We start from the raw sequence: 16,771 nt of genomic DNA on the forward strand, positions 1-16,771 counted from the left end.
CATTTTTGCGTTTGCTCTGGGGAAATGCATATTCAGATCTTTTGCCTATTAAAATATAGTTAGTTATTTATTTCAAAGCCAGAGTGATACAGAGAGGGAGACACACACACACACACACACACGCACACACACATACACACATACACACAAAGAGAGAGACAGAGATTGACTAATTGATAGATCTTCCATCTGCTGGTCTGTTTCCCAAATGGTTGTGAAGGCTGGGCCAGGCTGAAACCAGGATCTAAGAACTCCATTTAGTTCTGCATGGGTGGCAGGGTCCCAAGTACTTGAGCCATCCTCCGCTGGTTTCTCAGGTGCATTAGCAGGGAGCTGGGTCAGAAGCAGAGTAACTGGAGTTCAGCTGGCTCTCAGATATGGGGTGCTGGGGTGGTGAATGGTAGCTTAACCTGCTGTGCCACGATGCTGGAACCCCAATTTTAAATCAGTTTGTTTTTCTACTATTGAGTTATGTTAGTTCTTTATAAATTTTGGATATTCACCTTTTATCAGATATACAGTTTGTAAATATTTATTTTTCCAATCTGTAGGATGCTCTTTGATTTTATTGATTGTTTCCTTTGCTTTGTAAAATTTTTGCAGTCACAGCCTATACTCTTGGCTCTCAGTTCTTTAATAAGATTCCCGTCTGGGCTGTCAGGTATATGCTCTTATTATTTCTCTTCATTAAACTTTGTTAGCATGCTTACCACTAAAAAAACAAAACAAAACAAAACAAAACAAAACAAAACACCACTCTGGACCACTGATAGGTACTAGCTTCTATGTTATCTTAACATGATGAGATAATTCACTATTTAGAAAAGTCTACCCAGGTGTTCATCATTCAGATTAAGGGTAACATTTTGCCATTCTTGTTTCTGATTTTTTTCTTTTTAAAAAAGATTTATTTTACTTATTTGAAAGGCATAGTTACAGAGAGAGAGAAAGGGAGAGACAGAGTTGGCTGCTTCCCCAAATGGCCTCAACAGCAGGAGTTGGGCCAGGCTGAAACCAAGTTCCAAGAGCTTCTTTCAGGTCTCCCTTTTGGGTGCAGGGGCCCAAGCACTTGGGCCATCCTCTGCTGCTTTCCCAGGCACATTAGCAAGGAGCTGGATCAGAAGTGGAGCAGCTGAGACTCGAACTAGCGTCCATATGGGATGCTGGTGCTGTAGATGGTGGCTTAATCTGCTATGCCACAGCAGTGCAGTGGAGGATGGCCCATGTCCTTGGGCCCTGCACCCCATGGGAGACCAGGAGAAGCACCTGGCTCCTGCCATCAGATCAGTGCAGTGCGCCGGCCGCAGCGCACCGGCCGCAGAGGCCATTGGAGGGTGAACCAACGGCAAAAGGAAGACCTTTCTCTCTGTCTCTCTCTCTCACTGTCCACTCTGCCTGTCAAAAAAAAAAAAAAAAAAAAAAAAAAAAGAAAAGAAATAAATGTTTCAGATGCAGTTGAAGTTTTACCCCTCCTCTATTCTGTTGTTCTCCTTTTGTCCATATTATAGGTAATATTTATCCTGATATTGTTGTTTTTCTTTCCTTCTAAGGTTTTGTGGCTTCACTAGATACCTTCAGAAATCTTTTTTAAAATCATTTTGCATTCATTCTGTGGGATGCTATTTTCTCCATTTTATAGATGAAAACATTGAGGCTTAAGTGACATAACCGAATGTCATGCTGCTTGGAAACGGAGGATAAAGGGCTAGGTCTCCAGACTTGAATTCTTTTTTGATATTCTAGAATATTTTTAATCTCCCCTCCTGTCTCCTGACTCATGGGTGATTTGAGAATTTGAGAATTTTCATTTAGGAGGTGGAAAGGGAAGATGATTTGAATAATCAGTAGTTCATAATTTTTCAAAGTATTGTAAAAAAAAAAAAAAGTCCCCTCTCTCATCTTCCTCCAGGATGCATGTCATAGTCCAGGCTGTGGTGACAGTATGCCATAGCTGGATGGCTTAAATGACAGAAATTGATTTCTCACAGTTCTAGAGGCTGAGAAGCCCAAGCAAGGCACTGGCAGACGTGATGTCTGGTGAGGACCCACTTCCTAGTCTGAACTTGGCTGTGTTCTTGTTGTATCCTCCCTCATGTGGCAGAGGACAGAGCTCGCCTGAAAGGGCACTAATGCCATTTGTGAGGACTCCACTCTCTTGACCCCATGACCTCCAGAAGGTCGCACTTCCTCCTAGTACCAACACATTGAATATTTAGGATTTCAACATATGAATTTTCAGGAGAGACACACATATTCAGTCCACAGTAGTGCACTATGAATTTTATGTTATGGCAAAGGGTTAACAAAAGTGCCTTGTTATCACTGAACTCCGAAAAATGTTGAACCCAGGCAAGTCCTGGGCTGTGATAAGTGCTGTGTAACAATGAGCCTACTTCTGATCATGGTGTATTGTCCTGGGATTTTGCATTGTGTTCCAACAGTTGTTATCTGCCCAGTCCATTCTTGGTATGCAATCGGATAGAACTGACTGTTAGGCAGATAAAGGAATTGACAGCAGAGTCAGGTCAAAGACCCAGCCGCCTGGAGGTCAGGCTTGGTTTGGCTGGTGCATTAGACATGGGTTTGGATCTTGCTGAAGAATGTTGGCTTAATATTAGTGCTGTTATCTGGCAACTGGAGATGGCCATAAATTCTTCTAGTCAAGGATCACTCAGGGTTTGTTTCTGAAGCACCTATGCCACTGCTGTGCACATAGTAGGTGCATGACCAGTGCTGGTTGATCTTGAATCTGAGAGTCCAGAATGTGGATGCCGGGGGCAAGAGTCAGCAGATTCCTGTGGTCAGTAGTGAGCTAACGCTTTGAGAACCAAGAAGCCTGCAAGATGTGTACATGTGACTGAGTCTCAAAGGTCAGGGCAGAGCAAGTCCCTGGATCAAAGAAATTAAGGCACTCTGAGGACCTCCTGTCTCAGAGATGCAGGTGGAGACATGAGCTTAGAGTAGAGACTGGATCCTGCAGTTGTTTTCCTACTTTTGGGTGGTCTTGACCACCAAGTGGATTCAGGTTAGTGCTACCAAAATAACTTACCTGTATTTGTGTTCTGTCCCCATTAATGTGATTGCACAGTTTTCAGAGGCTTAATCTCTGTTACTCTCTATTTTCATTTGCAGAGCTGAAGCACGAATCCTACTTTACAGGGTTGTCATGACAATTAATTTACAATTTAAAGAAAACAACAAAAAAGTCAGAGTTCCTAGGATATAGCAAACACTTTAAAAATATAAGCACCATTGTGAATTATTTTCAATAGTTAATGACAAATAATTAGAGGCAACAAAAATAGATTTTTCAGATACTGAGAAAATGGAAATCTTAGAAAACCACGGGTTCCTTCTCCCATAAGACAGGAAGTACAATGTGGTGGCTGTGTGTGTTTAAATCTTGATACTGTTATTTATTAGCTATGTGTCCCTGGCAAGGTCACTAGACTTCTCTGTGCCTCAGGAAGGCCCCTCATCTGTAAACTGGGATCATGGCAGTTCCTACCTCAAATGGTTGTGAGGAAGATGAAATGACTTACTTTGCAATGAGGGTTAGAAGAGTATCTTTACTGTAAACGTGAGATTCCCTCTCTCCAGTCTCCCTTCTTTCCTTTCTGTTTTCACTCTCCCTGTCCTGTCACCTGAAATAGGAGCCTCGGTGGGACCTGGTTGCTTTAGCGCTGCCTTTCGGACCTGCCCTTCCTTCTGCCTCATGACTTTGTGTTTTAAGTTGTTGGTTTGGGGGTTCCCACATGTGTCTGTCGAGAGCACATTCTGGCAACAATCTGTTAGCCCAGTAATGAGAGTCTGCTAATGAGGCACCCGACAGACGCTTTTATTTACCAACATGACAAATGCCACTGCTTGGCTGTGCTCAAATCATTTCAAAGGCCAGCAAACTCATGGTAGTCATCAGTACTTGCTACACTGAGGCTCATTTGCTCAGAGAGCTGTGTGCGATTTGGATTTCTGTTAATTGAATCATTTTTTATATTCCTGCAGAAGGGAAATCTTAGAAAATTTCTGTCCTTTTGCGTGGCCCTGACCTTACCTGTTTTGTGATGACTAGCATCGCCAGCTTGCAATGCTGAGGTTAGAGCTGTCAGTGTTATTTGAGGATGTTTGCCAACATTGCTGAGTGTTTCTGTGTTCCTGACAGGAGTTGAAAACGTGTGTGTGACCACAGGGCCTACTGGCCTGAGAAGGTGAGGTAAAGACTTGGTGGAGGCTGGAGAGTTGGAGGCACCTGCTGTGTTTGATGGGTGCAATTATGCACTGCTAGTCAGCTGGGGCCAGGAGATTGGGGGGAGCCTTGGCCAGCACGAGTTGAGGCTCTTGGTTTGTCAAAAACAGACAGAGGAAATTTGTGTCTTTCTGTGAAATCCCCGTTTTTAAGCTGTTTTTTTGAGATGTTGGCAACCAATTCAATAGATTTCCAAGACACTAGACTCCCAGGCTTTGATCCCTACCAAGGTTTGCAGTAGTTTCTTTGCTAGTTAAAAACCAACAGACAAAAACAAGCAATAACAGTAACAAACTTGTAAGACTGCCCCAGAGACCTGTTTCTTTGTTTTCTCTTTGCAGACTGGTATAGGGGCTACCTGATAAAGCACAAAATGTTGCAGGTAAGGTCTTTTTGTTGTTATTAGGGAAAGCACCAGATGTCTGTACCTGGCCCAGCCACCCATCCAGCCACTGCTCTCCTACACTTGCTCCCCAGCTGAACCCATTGCTCCGTCTTTGTGTTCTGTGCTCTCTGACCTCACCCCTTGGTGCTCATTCTGCCTCAACTTCCTTCCCTTTCCCCTCATTTTTTAAGGCCAGTCTCCATTGCTGTCTTCTCCCTGTCCCCTTTTCTGATGAGCCTCCCAGCCCTGACTCTCCATGGAGTGATGGATTTTTTTTTATTTGAAATCTGCCTTCTTCATTTTGAGTTGTTGGGTCTTCCATTTGCCTCCTTAGCTATACAACCAACATGAGGCAGACAGGACAAGAACCTGTGTCTACCTCTGCGGGTTCTCTTGCTGCAGCCTCACACGGCACTGTCATCCCCATGACAGCAGACACCTGCTTGACTCACCGATTTTCTCTCATGGTGTCAAGCACTGTGACCAGATGAGTCCAGTGTCCACAAGGGTTAAGTTTATGAAGGAATTTCCAAATAATCGATTAACTTCTCATTAACTGAGCCAAGCTTATGGAACAAAGAAATGATAGAAGCTTCTTCCTTCTTCCCTGACATACTGTGTCATGAGGCCAGATCCTGTTTTGCTTTCTCAAATAAACAAATGCCAAGAGAGTAGGTCTCCAATCGGGTAAGTCCAAGTGCAGCCAGGAGTGGCTGCTTCAAGAATTGTTGCTCCTGACTGTGACGGGCGACTACTCTCCTGGGACTGGACAGGAGAGGGGGAGAAGCCGGGCTCCTTTGCTTGCTCCAAGTGCGTGGTTTAGGTCATCTTTCGACTGATGCTCCCTTCCTGCCTACCAGATAGCATGAGCATCTACGGTGGGGTTGGAGCCTCCTTCGGGATTCAGGTCCACTGTGGGATTTGGAACAGCCAGGCCTGGGTGAGGCAACGTAGAATCCTCCTCCTGCTCCATCTGTCTCTGGGATTTGACATATGAAAATGTTTCCAGTCAGTGACTTTTGAGAAAAAAAAATTGTGAAGACCTGGAATCCATCCTTTCTGTAGGAATACTACGTTTGATTTTATTTTGTTTTCTTTCCAACAGGGCATTTTCCCCAAATCCTTTATCCACATCAAGGACGTGACAGTTGAGAAAAGAAGGTATCGGGCTTTCTTCACCAGGCCTGGCCCTCAGGGTCCCCTGGATCTTTGTCCTGTTGACTTGAAGCATCTGACTTGGCGGATCTGAAGGGTGCCCCTCTGTCTTCTCCATGCCCATATCTGTTTGTGAATCTTTCCTTCACTCAATGCGAGATCTAACACTAATTGATTCGAGTTCAGATCTTATTCTGAAGGGAATTAATCAGTATGGAGAATCAGACTTTTCACTGGCAGCCTCCTTTGCACTGCATTGAAGTAGATTAATCCCAAGTAATGAGCAAGAAGCACCCACTCTCATGAAGGGGGACCTGAAAGAGAAGTCCTGTGATTTTCTCACGCAGTTGGCGTGGCTGTTGGAGGCAGTTTAGTCCATAGTCAGTGAGACCTTTCTTAGCAGCTGTGGCTGAATGCAAACCTTGCCAGCGTTTGGTCTTGTTGGCAACTGGCTGTCAGCTTAACGCTGTTTTCTCTCCCATCTCCCATAGAAATACTGAGAACATCATCCCTGCGGAAATTCCTCTGGCACAAGAAGTAACAACGACACTCTGGGAGTGGGGCAGCATCTGGAAGCAGCTCTACGTGGTAAGATCCAAAGTCCTATTCCTTGGCATGGAAGCATCCTGAACTTCTCAAGTTGGTTCAAGTTTGGAGTTTATAGCCTTGAGCAGGGCAGACCAAGGTGGCCTTGGTGACATAGTGAAGCACACACGATTATGTATGGGGATGTAAAGGCCCAGAGAGGTTAAGGTGACTTTCTCAAAGCCAAACAGTTAGGCAGTGTTAGAGCCATAATAAACGGGGTCTGATGTGACATGTATATTACTAAACTAGTACAAAATTGCCAAATTTTGATATCTGTTCAAAACTCAAAGTTTTTTTTTCTGATGGAGTTTAGTCAGCTATATTTTCAATAAACTCAGGGGAGTTAATTTGGTAGTCTGCTGATAATAACTAGAGAAATACTGTTTTCAGATATTAATTAACTCATGGCTCTTGTTCTCAGATCTATGAAGAAGTGCAATCTCTAAAAAAAAAAGAGCACATTATGCGTGTGTTTTCCTTGTTTTGAAGCAGATCTAATTTTAAATCCTTCTTTGATGCTCCGGAGCTCCTAATGAAAGCAATTAGCTAAGTAAACCATTAAGCTGAGAGTGAAAAATGTCAACCAAGGCTTATTGTGTGCTTGTTATAGCGCCGTGCTCACCTGCTGCTGTACGGGCCCCAGTTGTAGACTAACCTTTTCTGGTCTTCAGTGTTGACTGCCATGTGGGTACTTCATGACAGGTGGTACTTGGTACCCTCACTTCTCGATTTTCCCAAAATCCATGAGGAAAGTTTAGGGGTAAATGATAAACTTGTGGATAAAATGATTTCTTGTTCCTCTCCATTACTCCTTTTTAAAATATCACATCCCCATGTATGGTAGAAACTTGGCATTTTCCCTCTGAAATTTTTGAATGGCAAGTCCATCATGCCATTTTACCCTAGTAAAGAAATCCTTCAATATCTGTCATTTCATCACCTGTGTATCACTTGAATCAATTAACATGAGGAATTTCATGGCATTCTGTGTCATTCCAATGACAGCCCTTGGGTTTCCCAACACCAGATGGAAGCCCTACAAGTCAATTCAATCTGACACAGTCTACTCAGTGTTAATTTTACACGGTGTACAATGAAAGGCTCAATCCCACCAAATTGCCTTCCCTTCAGATGCCAGTGGCAACTCCTGGTCTCCAGGCAATGTGCACTTCTGTTGGTTTTGGCTACAAAATCAGAGGTTCCTATTATCTCCTTCAGGCATCCCCTACTTCCCACCTCAAGGTCCATAACTCATTATAACCTGTCCCAGGTCTCAGGGTAGAACTATCCTTATGCTTACAGTTATATTACAAAGGATAACATTCAGAAACAGCCAAATGGAAGAGCTATACAGGGCAAAGTTCAGGGGAGCACAGAGCTTCCATGTCCTCTCTAGGGGTGCCACCCTCCCAGCATCAGGGAGCATGTGGAAGCTTATTGACCCAGAGTCTCAATCAAAGTCCATTTAAGATACGTGAGTGACCACATCATTGGTGATTGGCAGTTGCATTCAGTTTCTAGTTTGTTTTCCCTCTCCAGAAGGGGAGAGTGGAAGAAGATGGGGGGAACTGGGCTGAAAGTTCCAACCCTCTCACTACATGGTTGATTCTTGCAGCAACCAGTTTGTGTCCAGAAGCTGTCTAGGGGCCCAGGGAGAGTCACAGCCTTAGTAGAAACTCAGGTACAGGCCGGCGCCGCGGCTCACTAGGCTAATCCTCCGCCTAGCGGCGCCGGCACACCGGGTTCTAGTCCCGGTCGGGGCGCCGGATTCTGTCCCGGTTGCCCCTCTTCCAGGCCAGCCCTCTGCTGTGGCCAGGGAGTGCAGTGGAGGATGGCCCAGGTGCTTGGGCCCTGCACCCCATGGGAGACCAGGAAAAGCACCTGGCTCCTGGCTCCTGCCATCGGATCAGCGCGGTGCGCCGGCCGCAGCGCGCCAGCCGCGGCGGCCATTGGAGGGTGAACCAACGGCAAAGGAAGACCTTTCTCTCTGTCTCTCTCTCACTGTCCACTCTGCCTGTCAAAAAAAAAAAAAAAGAAACTCAGGTACAGATGAAAGGTGCTTGCTCTGAATAACAAAAGGCACTCCTGTCAGTCAAGATATTTCGAGGGTTTTAGGAACACTGGACCAGGAACCAGGAACAAAGATGACGTATAGGGATCATATAATAGATATCATATGGTTTAGACTGGCGCCGCGGCTCACTAGGCTAATCCTCTGCCTTGCGGCGCCGGCACACCGGGTTCTAGTCCCGGTTGGGGCGCCGGTTCTGTCCCGGTTGCCTCTCTTCCAGGCCAGCTCTCTGCTGTGGCCAGGGAGTACAGTGGAGGATGGCCCAAGTCCTCGGGCCCTGCACCTGCATGGGAGACCAGGAGAAGCACCTGGCTCCTGCCTTTGGATCAGCGCGATGCGCCGGCCGCAGCACGCTGGCCGCAGCGGCCATTGGAGGGTGAACCAATGGCAAAAGGAAGGCCTCTCTGTCTCTCTCTCTCTCTCTGTCCACTTTGCCTGTCAAAATAAATAAATAAATAAATAATAAAAAAGATATCATATGGTTTATAAACATATTAAGTATCCTATACCTATGTATAAAATCATGTATATCTCATTTGCCACAATTCTTTCCCAAATGGAAAGCCAGCAGTACTTGGCAAAATTGGAAAAACATTATTCAGTACAAGTAAATATGATGAAAAGAAGATAGTGTTATTAGATGCTTCTTATAACAGTTCCTCAAAAGCTATGAGCGGAAGCCTTTATCTTTGTTTAAAAAAAAAAAGAAACAGACAGATGTGCAAGTGGTGTTAAGGTGTCTTAACATGAAACTGCTACTTTCCCTTAATCAGAAGGATGGAAGGAGCGTGGAAGAGAATCATGACAGGAGTCAATGCCATTGCCATTTCTTGTTGGTTTTTTTGTGCCACCAAGAGCCATCTTGCATCCCATAGGCCACACTTGGGAGCTGCTGACCCAGAAACTGTCCTTTATCACCAAAGACGTGGTCCTGGCTCCCAGCCTGGAAAGGCCTGAGCTGAGCTCTCTCCGGGTCCTCCATTTCAGCAGCTGTTCCTGGCCCTCCTGTTCAACAAGTCTCTGTTTTCGCAAGAGCCAGGACCCACCCTTCCTGTACCCAAGAAGTGATTGGATTTGTGACTTCTGCTTTGGGAAAACCTCTGTGGCCCAATGGCGAGAAGTGAATTAACAGCTAAGACAACCGCTCAGTCCCCGGGTTGCTGGGTAGGGCTGGGAGGGAGGCTCAAGCCAAGCTTGCTTGACTTGGGCACAGTCTGTCAAGCTGATGCCCTGGCACCTGGGGCACAGATGAGTGCACACCATTTCCTGTCTCCTAGGCCAGCAAAAAGGAGCGTTTCCTGCAGGTGCAGTCCATGATGTACGACCTGATGGAGTGGAGGTCCCAGCTCCTCTCAGGAACCCTACCCAAGGACGAGCTGAAGGAACTGAAGCAGAAAGTCACGTCCAAAATCGACTACGGCAACAAGTAACCTCTCTTTCCTCTGAAAAGCAGCTCTCCTCGCCCGCACCGCCGCAACGCCCTCCGCCCCCTGCACCCCCTGCCTTTCCCCCTTCTGAGAGAGCTCGGTTTCATTTTTAGATGTGAGTTTGCCACTTTCTATTTGGGAGAGGACTGTTAGCGGCGGCCGGGCTGGTGTCCCTTTGTCATCACCCCCTGGGACCCAGGGACACGCAAGCCGAGCGGACGCTTGCTTATGCACTGCTTATTATCGGGCTGAGAGATTGAGGACACTCATTTAACCTACTTCCGAGGGACCGGGGGCGCACAGTCATGCTGGTTCACTTTCAGCTTAGCTGTCATTCTATCCCCGCATTTACAAAACTGGCCTTTAAATCCCAGTGTGAGACTTCATGTCCCTTCCCCCTTTCTAAATTAGCCAAGCTGCACGCCGTGGGCTCACTCAAAAGCACAGTGACAAAAGCATTTCCAAAAAGGGGAAGAGAAGCAGCAATTAGTTGGCATCTGAATGCTGTGAAGTTAAGGAGAAAATGAAACAATTTTTTGAGGGAGAGCAATCCACTGACAATAACAGTGCTAATAATATTATAACTAACACTTAATCAGAGCTTATTATGCACCAGGCTTCATGCTAAATGTTTTACATGCATTGTTTCATTTAATTTTTGTAACAGCTCTATGGGATGTGCAGTTCTGTTATTCCCATTTTGCAGTTGAAGAAACTGAGGCTCTTAAAGAAGTTAAGCCACTTGTCCAGAGTTGCACAGCTAGGCAATAGAAGAATTGGAATTTGGACCCAGGTGGACTGGTTCGGAGTCCTGGGGCCTCACGGTGCTTGGATGTTATTTGAAAACTCTCAGAGCCTCCCTTCTCTCTTGGTTTTTCCAGCACCCTCCAGACATCCATTCATTTCATTTGTCCCAACAACAATCGTGTACTGAGCACTTATGGCTGGCCTGCTTTCCTGTAGGCTTTGGGGCTACAGAAATAAAAGTCCCTGTGTACTGAAGGCTCACAGTCGTCTGAGTGGAGACAGCTACAAGTAATCTGTTGGCACATGCTACGATACATTTGTTGACTTAGGAAGCACAATCACTCTTAATTTCACATGGAGAAGGAAGTTAGGGAAGGCTTCCTGGAGGAGGTGACTACTAAATTGAAATTTGAAAGATAAAGAGGTGTTATGGTTAGGAAGAGGGAGAGCATTTGGTGCATGAGAGAGCATGGTGCATTTTGGAGGCTGCAAAGTGGGTCAGAAGCCTGAGACATTGGAGGGGAAGTAGAAAGAGGCCACTCGACAGGAATGAAAAGGAGTTTCCCCAGCAGCCAGGCTTCCTGTCCTTGTTGCCGGGCACTGGGGAGAGGATCCAGAGGGGAAAGTCAGCGAATCCAGCCTCCAGCTGCCTCCCATCCCAGGAGCACGGTCCTTCTGCTTGGTCCCCTCATAGCAGCTGGCTGGCATGTCCCAAGCTGCTTACAAAGCATGCCATCCCAGAGTGACAGTAAGGGTCGGCCTCACAGCTGCTCTGCCATTGCTGCAGTGTCACATTTCACTGAGCCCAGTTGCAGCTGGGAGCGTGGGAGTTGACAGTGCTTTGCTACTTGCCATCTGCGACCTTCAGATGTTATTTCCTCAACCAGGGCCCCTGGATGGAAGGGTCAAGCATGATGAAAGCATCACCACTCACAGGAAGCTTTCCCTGATTTTCCCTTACCATCCTCTGCTGAGCTAGGGGTTCTTGAAGGACCTCAGCACCCAGAAAAACAATTGTCTCCTTCCTGTACCATCTCTTCTGCTACCCTGGGAGCTCCTCTAAGAAACAGACTGACTCATCTCACGTATGGATCTGAGTCTGCACATAGTAGGTGCTCAGTGAGCCATAACTGAACAGTTAGGGGATTGATGGTGATGGCAGAGAGGAGAGGGCTCTGCCGCAGCCGCCTGCCGCAGCCTTGCCTTGTGCTTTCAGTCTCAGTCAATTTCCTTTGGGGAAGTGAGAGATGCCCTGCTGCAGAGATGGGGGCCCTGAGCGAAGGGGCCCCTGGCTTCTTGCTTCCCATCCCTGACTGCTTCAGCTGGAAGGGAGAGGGAGCTGGGCACCTTAGCCCTGGCCTGGCAGAGGGTCAGGACCAGTAGCAGCGACATTGACCTCTGGCTGTGACTGTCAGGGAAGCATGAAGCAGGGATGACTCTTGGAAGAGTCACTGGCATCAGCCTGTCTTTTCTCATTCCCTCCCTTCCTTCATTCACACATTCACTGCACACCTCCTGGGCTGCAAGGGTACATTCATATGCAGAATATAAACTCTGTTTTGAACAGCAGCAACAATTAAAAAGCCAACAATAAGAACAAATGATAACTTACTGAGTGTTCCCTGTATGCAAAGTTAAACACTTTCCCATGAGACTGTTAAGTCTCATGATGACTGTATGAGGTAGGAACTGTTGCCATCCCTATTTCTCAGATGAATAAACTGAGGCTCACAGAGTGATTGGGCTGCTTTGTCCAAGATGCAGGGGGATTTGAACTGGTTGCTATGGCTCCAGAGTTCAAGGTCTTATGTACCACATACTTTTGCCTCTCAGACACTGTGTGGGTTAGTAAGGGAAGTGAAAATGTCATCTTTTTTTTTAATAATATGCTCTTTGCACATATGATGAAAAAAATGTTTTTGCACCAAAGTAAACTCATGCTTTTGATTCCATTTCACCAGGAACTTCATGAAGTCCCCTCACAAACGGACACTTTGCATGGGAAATTGCATAGCCCTGGGAGAGGAAGAAGCCTGGGCAGGGAGGTGGGGGGAGGCAGGGCAGGACGGCAAATGTCCTAAATCAAGCAAGACTAGCCAGAGTTTTCAGGGGGAAGCAGGGCAGAGGAACTCAGAGAGAGCAGGAACAAACATGAGGGGACAAACATGAGATATGAATGTGACCTTGGAAAGGACGGCAAGAAGGTGGCCAGGGTCTGGAAGCTTGAGTACCTGAGTGCCAAGTGATGGAACTGCATTTGTCTAGACGGTGATGGGGAGCTGTGCAGGAGACATTTCTGCTCTCTTTACCTTTTTTTGGTTTTTCAAATGTGTACATGCATCAGTGTTGTTTCCAAGAGAATATAGAATAGGATTAGCTGTGTGGCCATGGGAGCTGCTTTCTCTGTCCCTGTCTTGGGTCCATTTTGTCACTTCCTTGAAGAGACAACAGCACTGTGGCTACAGCCTGATAAGAATGAGCCAAAATGCTCTCCTCCCCAAAATGAGTGGCCGCAGAGTTCGGGATGGTGTTGTCCTCTTAGAGGACAGACTTCTGACCCTGGGTTATGGGAATTCCATTCTTCCTGCCGGAGTGTTAAAGGCCCCAAAAGTTCTGAGTGGGACTGTCATGGACAAGCTCTTTGGGATCTAAGGAGTGAGAGATCCTCAGATGACTTCTCCTGATCCCAAGCTAGCTGGCCCTGGGAGAATGTTTTATTCATATAGTTTAGAACTGAACCCACTTTGATAAATTTTGAAGAGAAAGAAATAGCGAGATCTTGGCATTAAATTATGTATCGGCCGTGGCGCCGTCTTTTCTGAGGTCACACCAGCCTCTGCTTAGCATTAGTTGGATGCATTTGTTCCCCCTGGCACTGCCTGCCAGGCAGCATGGCTGTGCAATGTTATGAGTCACATCTGCCTGGGAGTTAATTTCCTAATGAATGTGGATAAACGGGTGAACCCAGGCTCCCTTCTGTTTGCATTTGGATGAGATGTGAGAGATGTGCCTCTTCATGCTATTCTCAAATAAGACTTGCAGATGCAGTCTCCTTCATGTGCCCTTGCTGCCCTTCCAGAATAGTGCTTGACGATGGTGTCCAAGCAGTACCTCGGCCAGCAGTTCTGGAACCTATCATTCCCCCCCCCCTCTTCTTTGCATGAACAACTGAGGTTCTCCAGCTCAACAGCAAATGCAAAGGCAACTTCCAGTTAAGGCCTCTGCAAACCTGCCCCCCCCCCCCCCAACCCGTGAGCTGCTTCTAAGCTCTTCCTATCCAGAAAATATACCATAGAGGTTAAGAATGAGTCAAAAATGCCCTATTCATTGTGACTGGCTATGTGACCTTGAGCCAACTAATTGGCCCCATATGGTTGGCCATTTCATCATGTCTAAGATGAGGATATTAATAGTACCCACCTCCTAGAGTTGTCTAGAGGGTTACGGGGCTAATGTGTGTCCGACAGTTTATGCAAGCTCATCCTGAGTGTTGCGTGTGCACTCTGTTCTCAGTATCACGGATGCTGGGCAGGATGACAGGTGTAGTGCTAACAGATCAATTCCGAACAGCGAAAAGCATGTGGCCTGGAAGCCAAACAGCTGAAGAGCAAGCTGTGGGTATTTTTTTTTCTCCCAGCCACTCTTTTCAAATTTTTAATGAATAATATATGAGTACCTTCTCTCTCTCTACGTATCGTCAAGGCACGTGTCTGCTTTGACCCCTCCACTCATTCCCAGCCCCCAGGCCTGAGCACTGCTCACAGGTGACCCATGTTGGAAGTTTGGGCTGATCCAAAGCCAGGAGCCGGGTGCTTCCTCCCTGTCTGCCATGTGGATGCAGGGACCCAAGCACTTGGGCCATCCTCCACTGCTCTCCTGGGCCACAGCAGAGAGCTGGACTGGAAGAGGAGCAACCGGGACTAGTACCCGGCGCCCCAACCGGGACCAGAACCTGGGGTGCCGGCGCAGCAGGCGGAGGATTAGCCAAGTGAGCCACAGCGCCAGCCTACTTTCCATTTAGTATCGTAAGAAATAACACATTTAAAAAAAAATAACACACATTTATACAGTACCTCCCAAAGAGGCCACTCTATACTAAAGTACACTCCCCAAACTGTGTCTGAATCTTTTTTTAAAAAAGATTTATTTATTGATTTATTTTGAGCGAGAGAGGGGGGGAGATAGAGGAAGAGAGAGAGAGAGAAAGAGAAAGATCCATCCATCTTCCATCTGTCGGTTCTGTCAGTCCCCATCATGGCCTCAATGGCCAGGGGAACTTCTGCCAGGTCTTTCTGCTATTTGGGTAGCAGGAACTCAACCACTTGGGCCATCTTCCACTGCTTTCCCAGGATAATTAGCAGGGAGCTAACCAAGGCATCAAGCAGCCAGCACTCATATAGGATGCCAGTGTAACAGGTGGTGGCTTTACCCAGTACACTGCAATGTTGGTGTCTGAGTCTTTGGGGGCTTTCTGGTAAAAACTTCCCACCAGCATCCCAAAGGCCCCTCCTTGATTGATCTTCACCTCCAGCTTTTGCTTTTCAGAATCCTTGAGCTCGATCTGATTGTCAGAGATGAAGACGGAAATATTTTGGACCCTGATAATACCAGCGTCATCAGTTTGTTCCATGCACATGAGGAAGCGACTGATAAAATCACAGAGCGTATCAAAGAAGAAATGGTGAGCTTTGGCCAAGTGAGGCGGGTACTTAGCACATCATAAACTTAAAATAATAGGCTCATTACCCAGACTGTGAATTATTCAAGGGACCATCTGTCCTATGAACTGAGATGATGAGTAACCACATGTGTTTTATTGTGTTTTTAATCGCGAATCTGTAACTCATTCAGCACCCATCCCAGAGGTAGTTAAATGCCAGGCAAGTTTCCTGATTTCTTGGCGTTTTTAGATTCCAGAAGGGAGAAGAGAAGAAAGGCAGTAAAAAAGTAAATAGATGAAAAAAATTAATTCCAGATGACAATAAGTTTCTAAAAGGCAATAAACTTGGGTTATGTGAATCAGGATGTATTAAAAGACATGGCCAGGAAAGCAAGGTCTCTCTCAGAAGTGACATCTGGGGGACATCTGCATCATGTGATGGCACCAGACCTGGAAAGATCTGCAGATAGGGTGTTCCAGGTAAGAGGGAGCAGCAAGTGCAAAGGCCCCAAGGTGGGACTCAGTTCTGAATGTTCAGGAAAGTTCTGAAAGTCCAGAGTAGATGGTCATGGAGACCAGTGGGGGAGTGCAGGCAGCAAACAGAAGATGTAGGCAGCTGGAGCCGGCTCTCAAAGCATCCCAAGGTTGTGGAAAGGGTTAAACATTGTTCCAAGTCTCGTGAGAAGCCAATAATTTTCCAATGAACCGTTAACATAATCTGATTTATATTTCTACAAAAGCATTTTACCTACTGTGCATTATTTGAAAAACAACTTTGTTTATAGGTGATTTGGGGTATAATTTTTACAGAGTGAAATTCACTTATTTTAAACTATACTGTAGTACATAATGGGTAAAGTCACTGCCTGCAATCCTGGCATCCCATATGGGCGCCTCTTCCAGTCCCAGCTGCTCCACTTCCAATCCAGCTCCCTGATATTGGCCTGGAAAAGCAGCAGAGGGTCACCCAAGTGCTTGGGCCACTGCACCTACATGGGGGCTCCTGGGTCCTGGCTTCAGATCACCCCACCTCCAGCCATTGCGGCCATCTGGGGAGTGAACCAAAGGATGGAAGATTCTCTCTCTCTCTTTCTTACTCTGTCCTTCAAATAAATAAAGAAAGCTTTAAAAAACTACACTGAATCTTATATGTGGTGTGGATAAACTCCATCATAATCAAGACAGAACGGTTGCATTACACAAACCTGTTTTCATGCTCCTTCCCCATCCAGAAGCCCCAGCAATCCCTGCTTTGCTTTCTGTCACTGTAGTTTCACCTTTTTAAAATTTCATATAAATAGAATCATAGTGTTGGCTTTTTGTGTTTGACCTGTTTCACTCGGCATGATGTTTCTGAGGTTCATTCTTTTTATTGCTGAGTTGATAAACCACTGAGCCATTGTTGGTGTATGTGTAATTGGCCAACTAGTAGTCTCTAGTTTGGGGCTATTGTAACGAATTCTGATATGAACATATACGAACAAATCCTTGT

The 16,771-nt window shown here is 46.2% G+C and overlaps 1 protein-coding gene across 3 annotated transcripts in view; it reads left to right on the forward strand.

Moving 5' to 3' along the window:
- Positions 1-16,771, forward strand: part of DOCK2 (dedicator of cytokinesis 2) — a 430,360-nt gene that overhangs the window by 32,848 nt on the left and 380,741 nt on the right. For all 3 annotated transcript variants that reach the window (XM_017341248.4, XM_089335066.1, XM_089335065.1), the window contains exons 3-7: positions 4,588-4,628; positions 5,737-5,792; positions 6,278-6,374; positions 9,723-9,871; positions 15,165-15,300. In XM_017341248.4, the coding sequence (XP_017196737.2) occupies positions 4,588-4,628; positions 5,737-5,792; positions 6,278-6,374; positions 9,723-9,871; positions 15,165-15,300 (479 nt within the window). The remainder of the gene's footprint in view (positions 1-4,587; positions 4,629-5,736; positions 5,793-6,277; positions 6,375-9,722; positions 9,872-15,164; positions 15,301-16,771) is intronic.

Source organism: Oryctolagus cuniculus, chromosome 6 (assembly GCF_051225735.1).
Source record: "Oryctolagus cuniculus isolate XC-2025 breed Fujian yellow rabbit chromosome 6, ASM5122573v1, whole genome shotgun sequence".
Lineage (NCBI taxonomy): Eukaryota > Metazoa > Chordata > Mammalia > Lagomorpha > Leporidae > Oryctolagus > Oryctolagus cuniculus.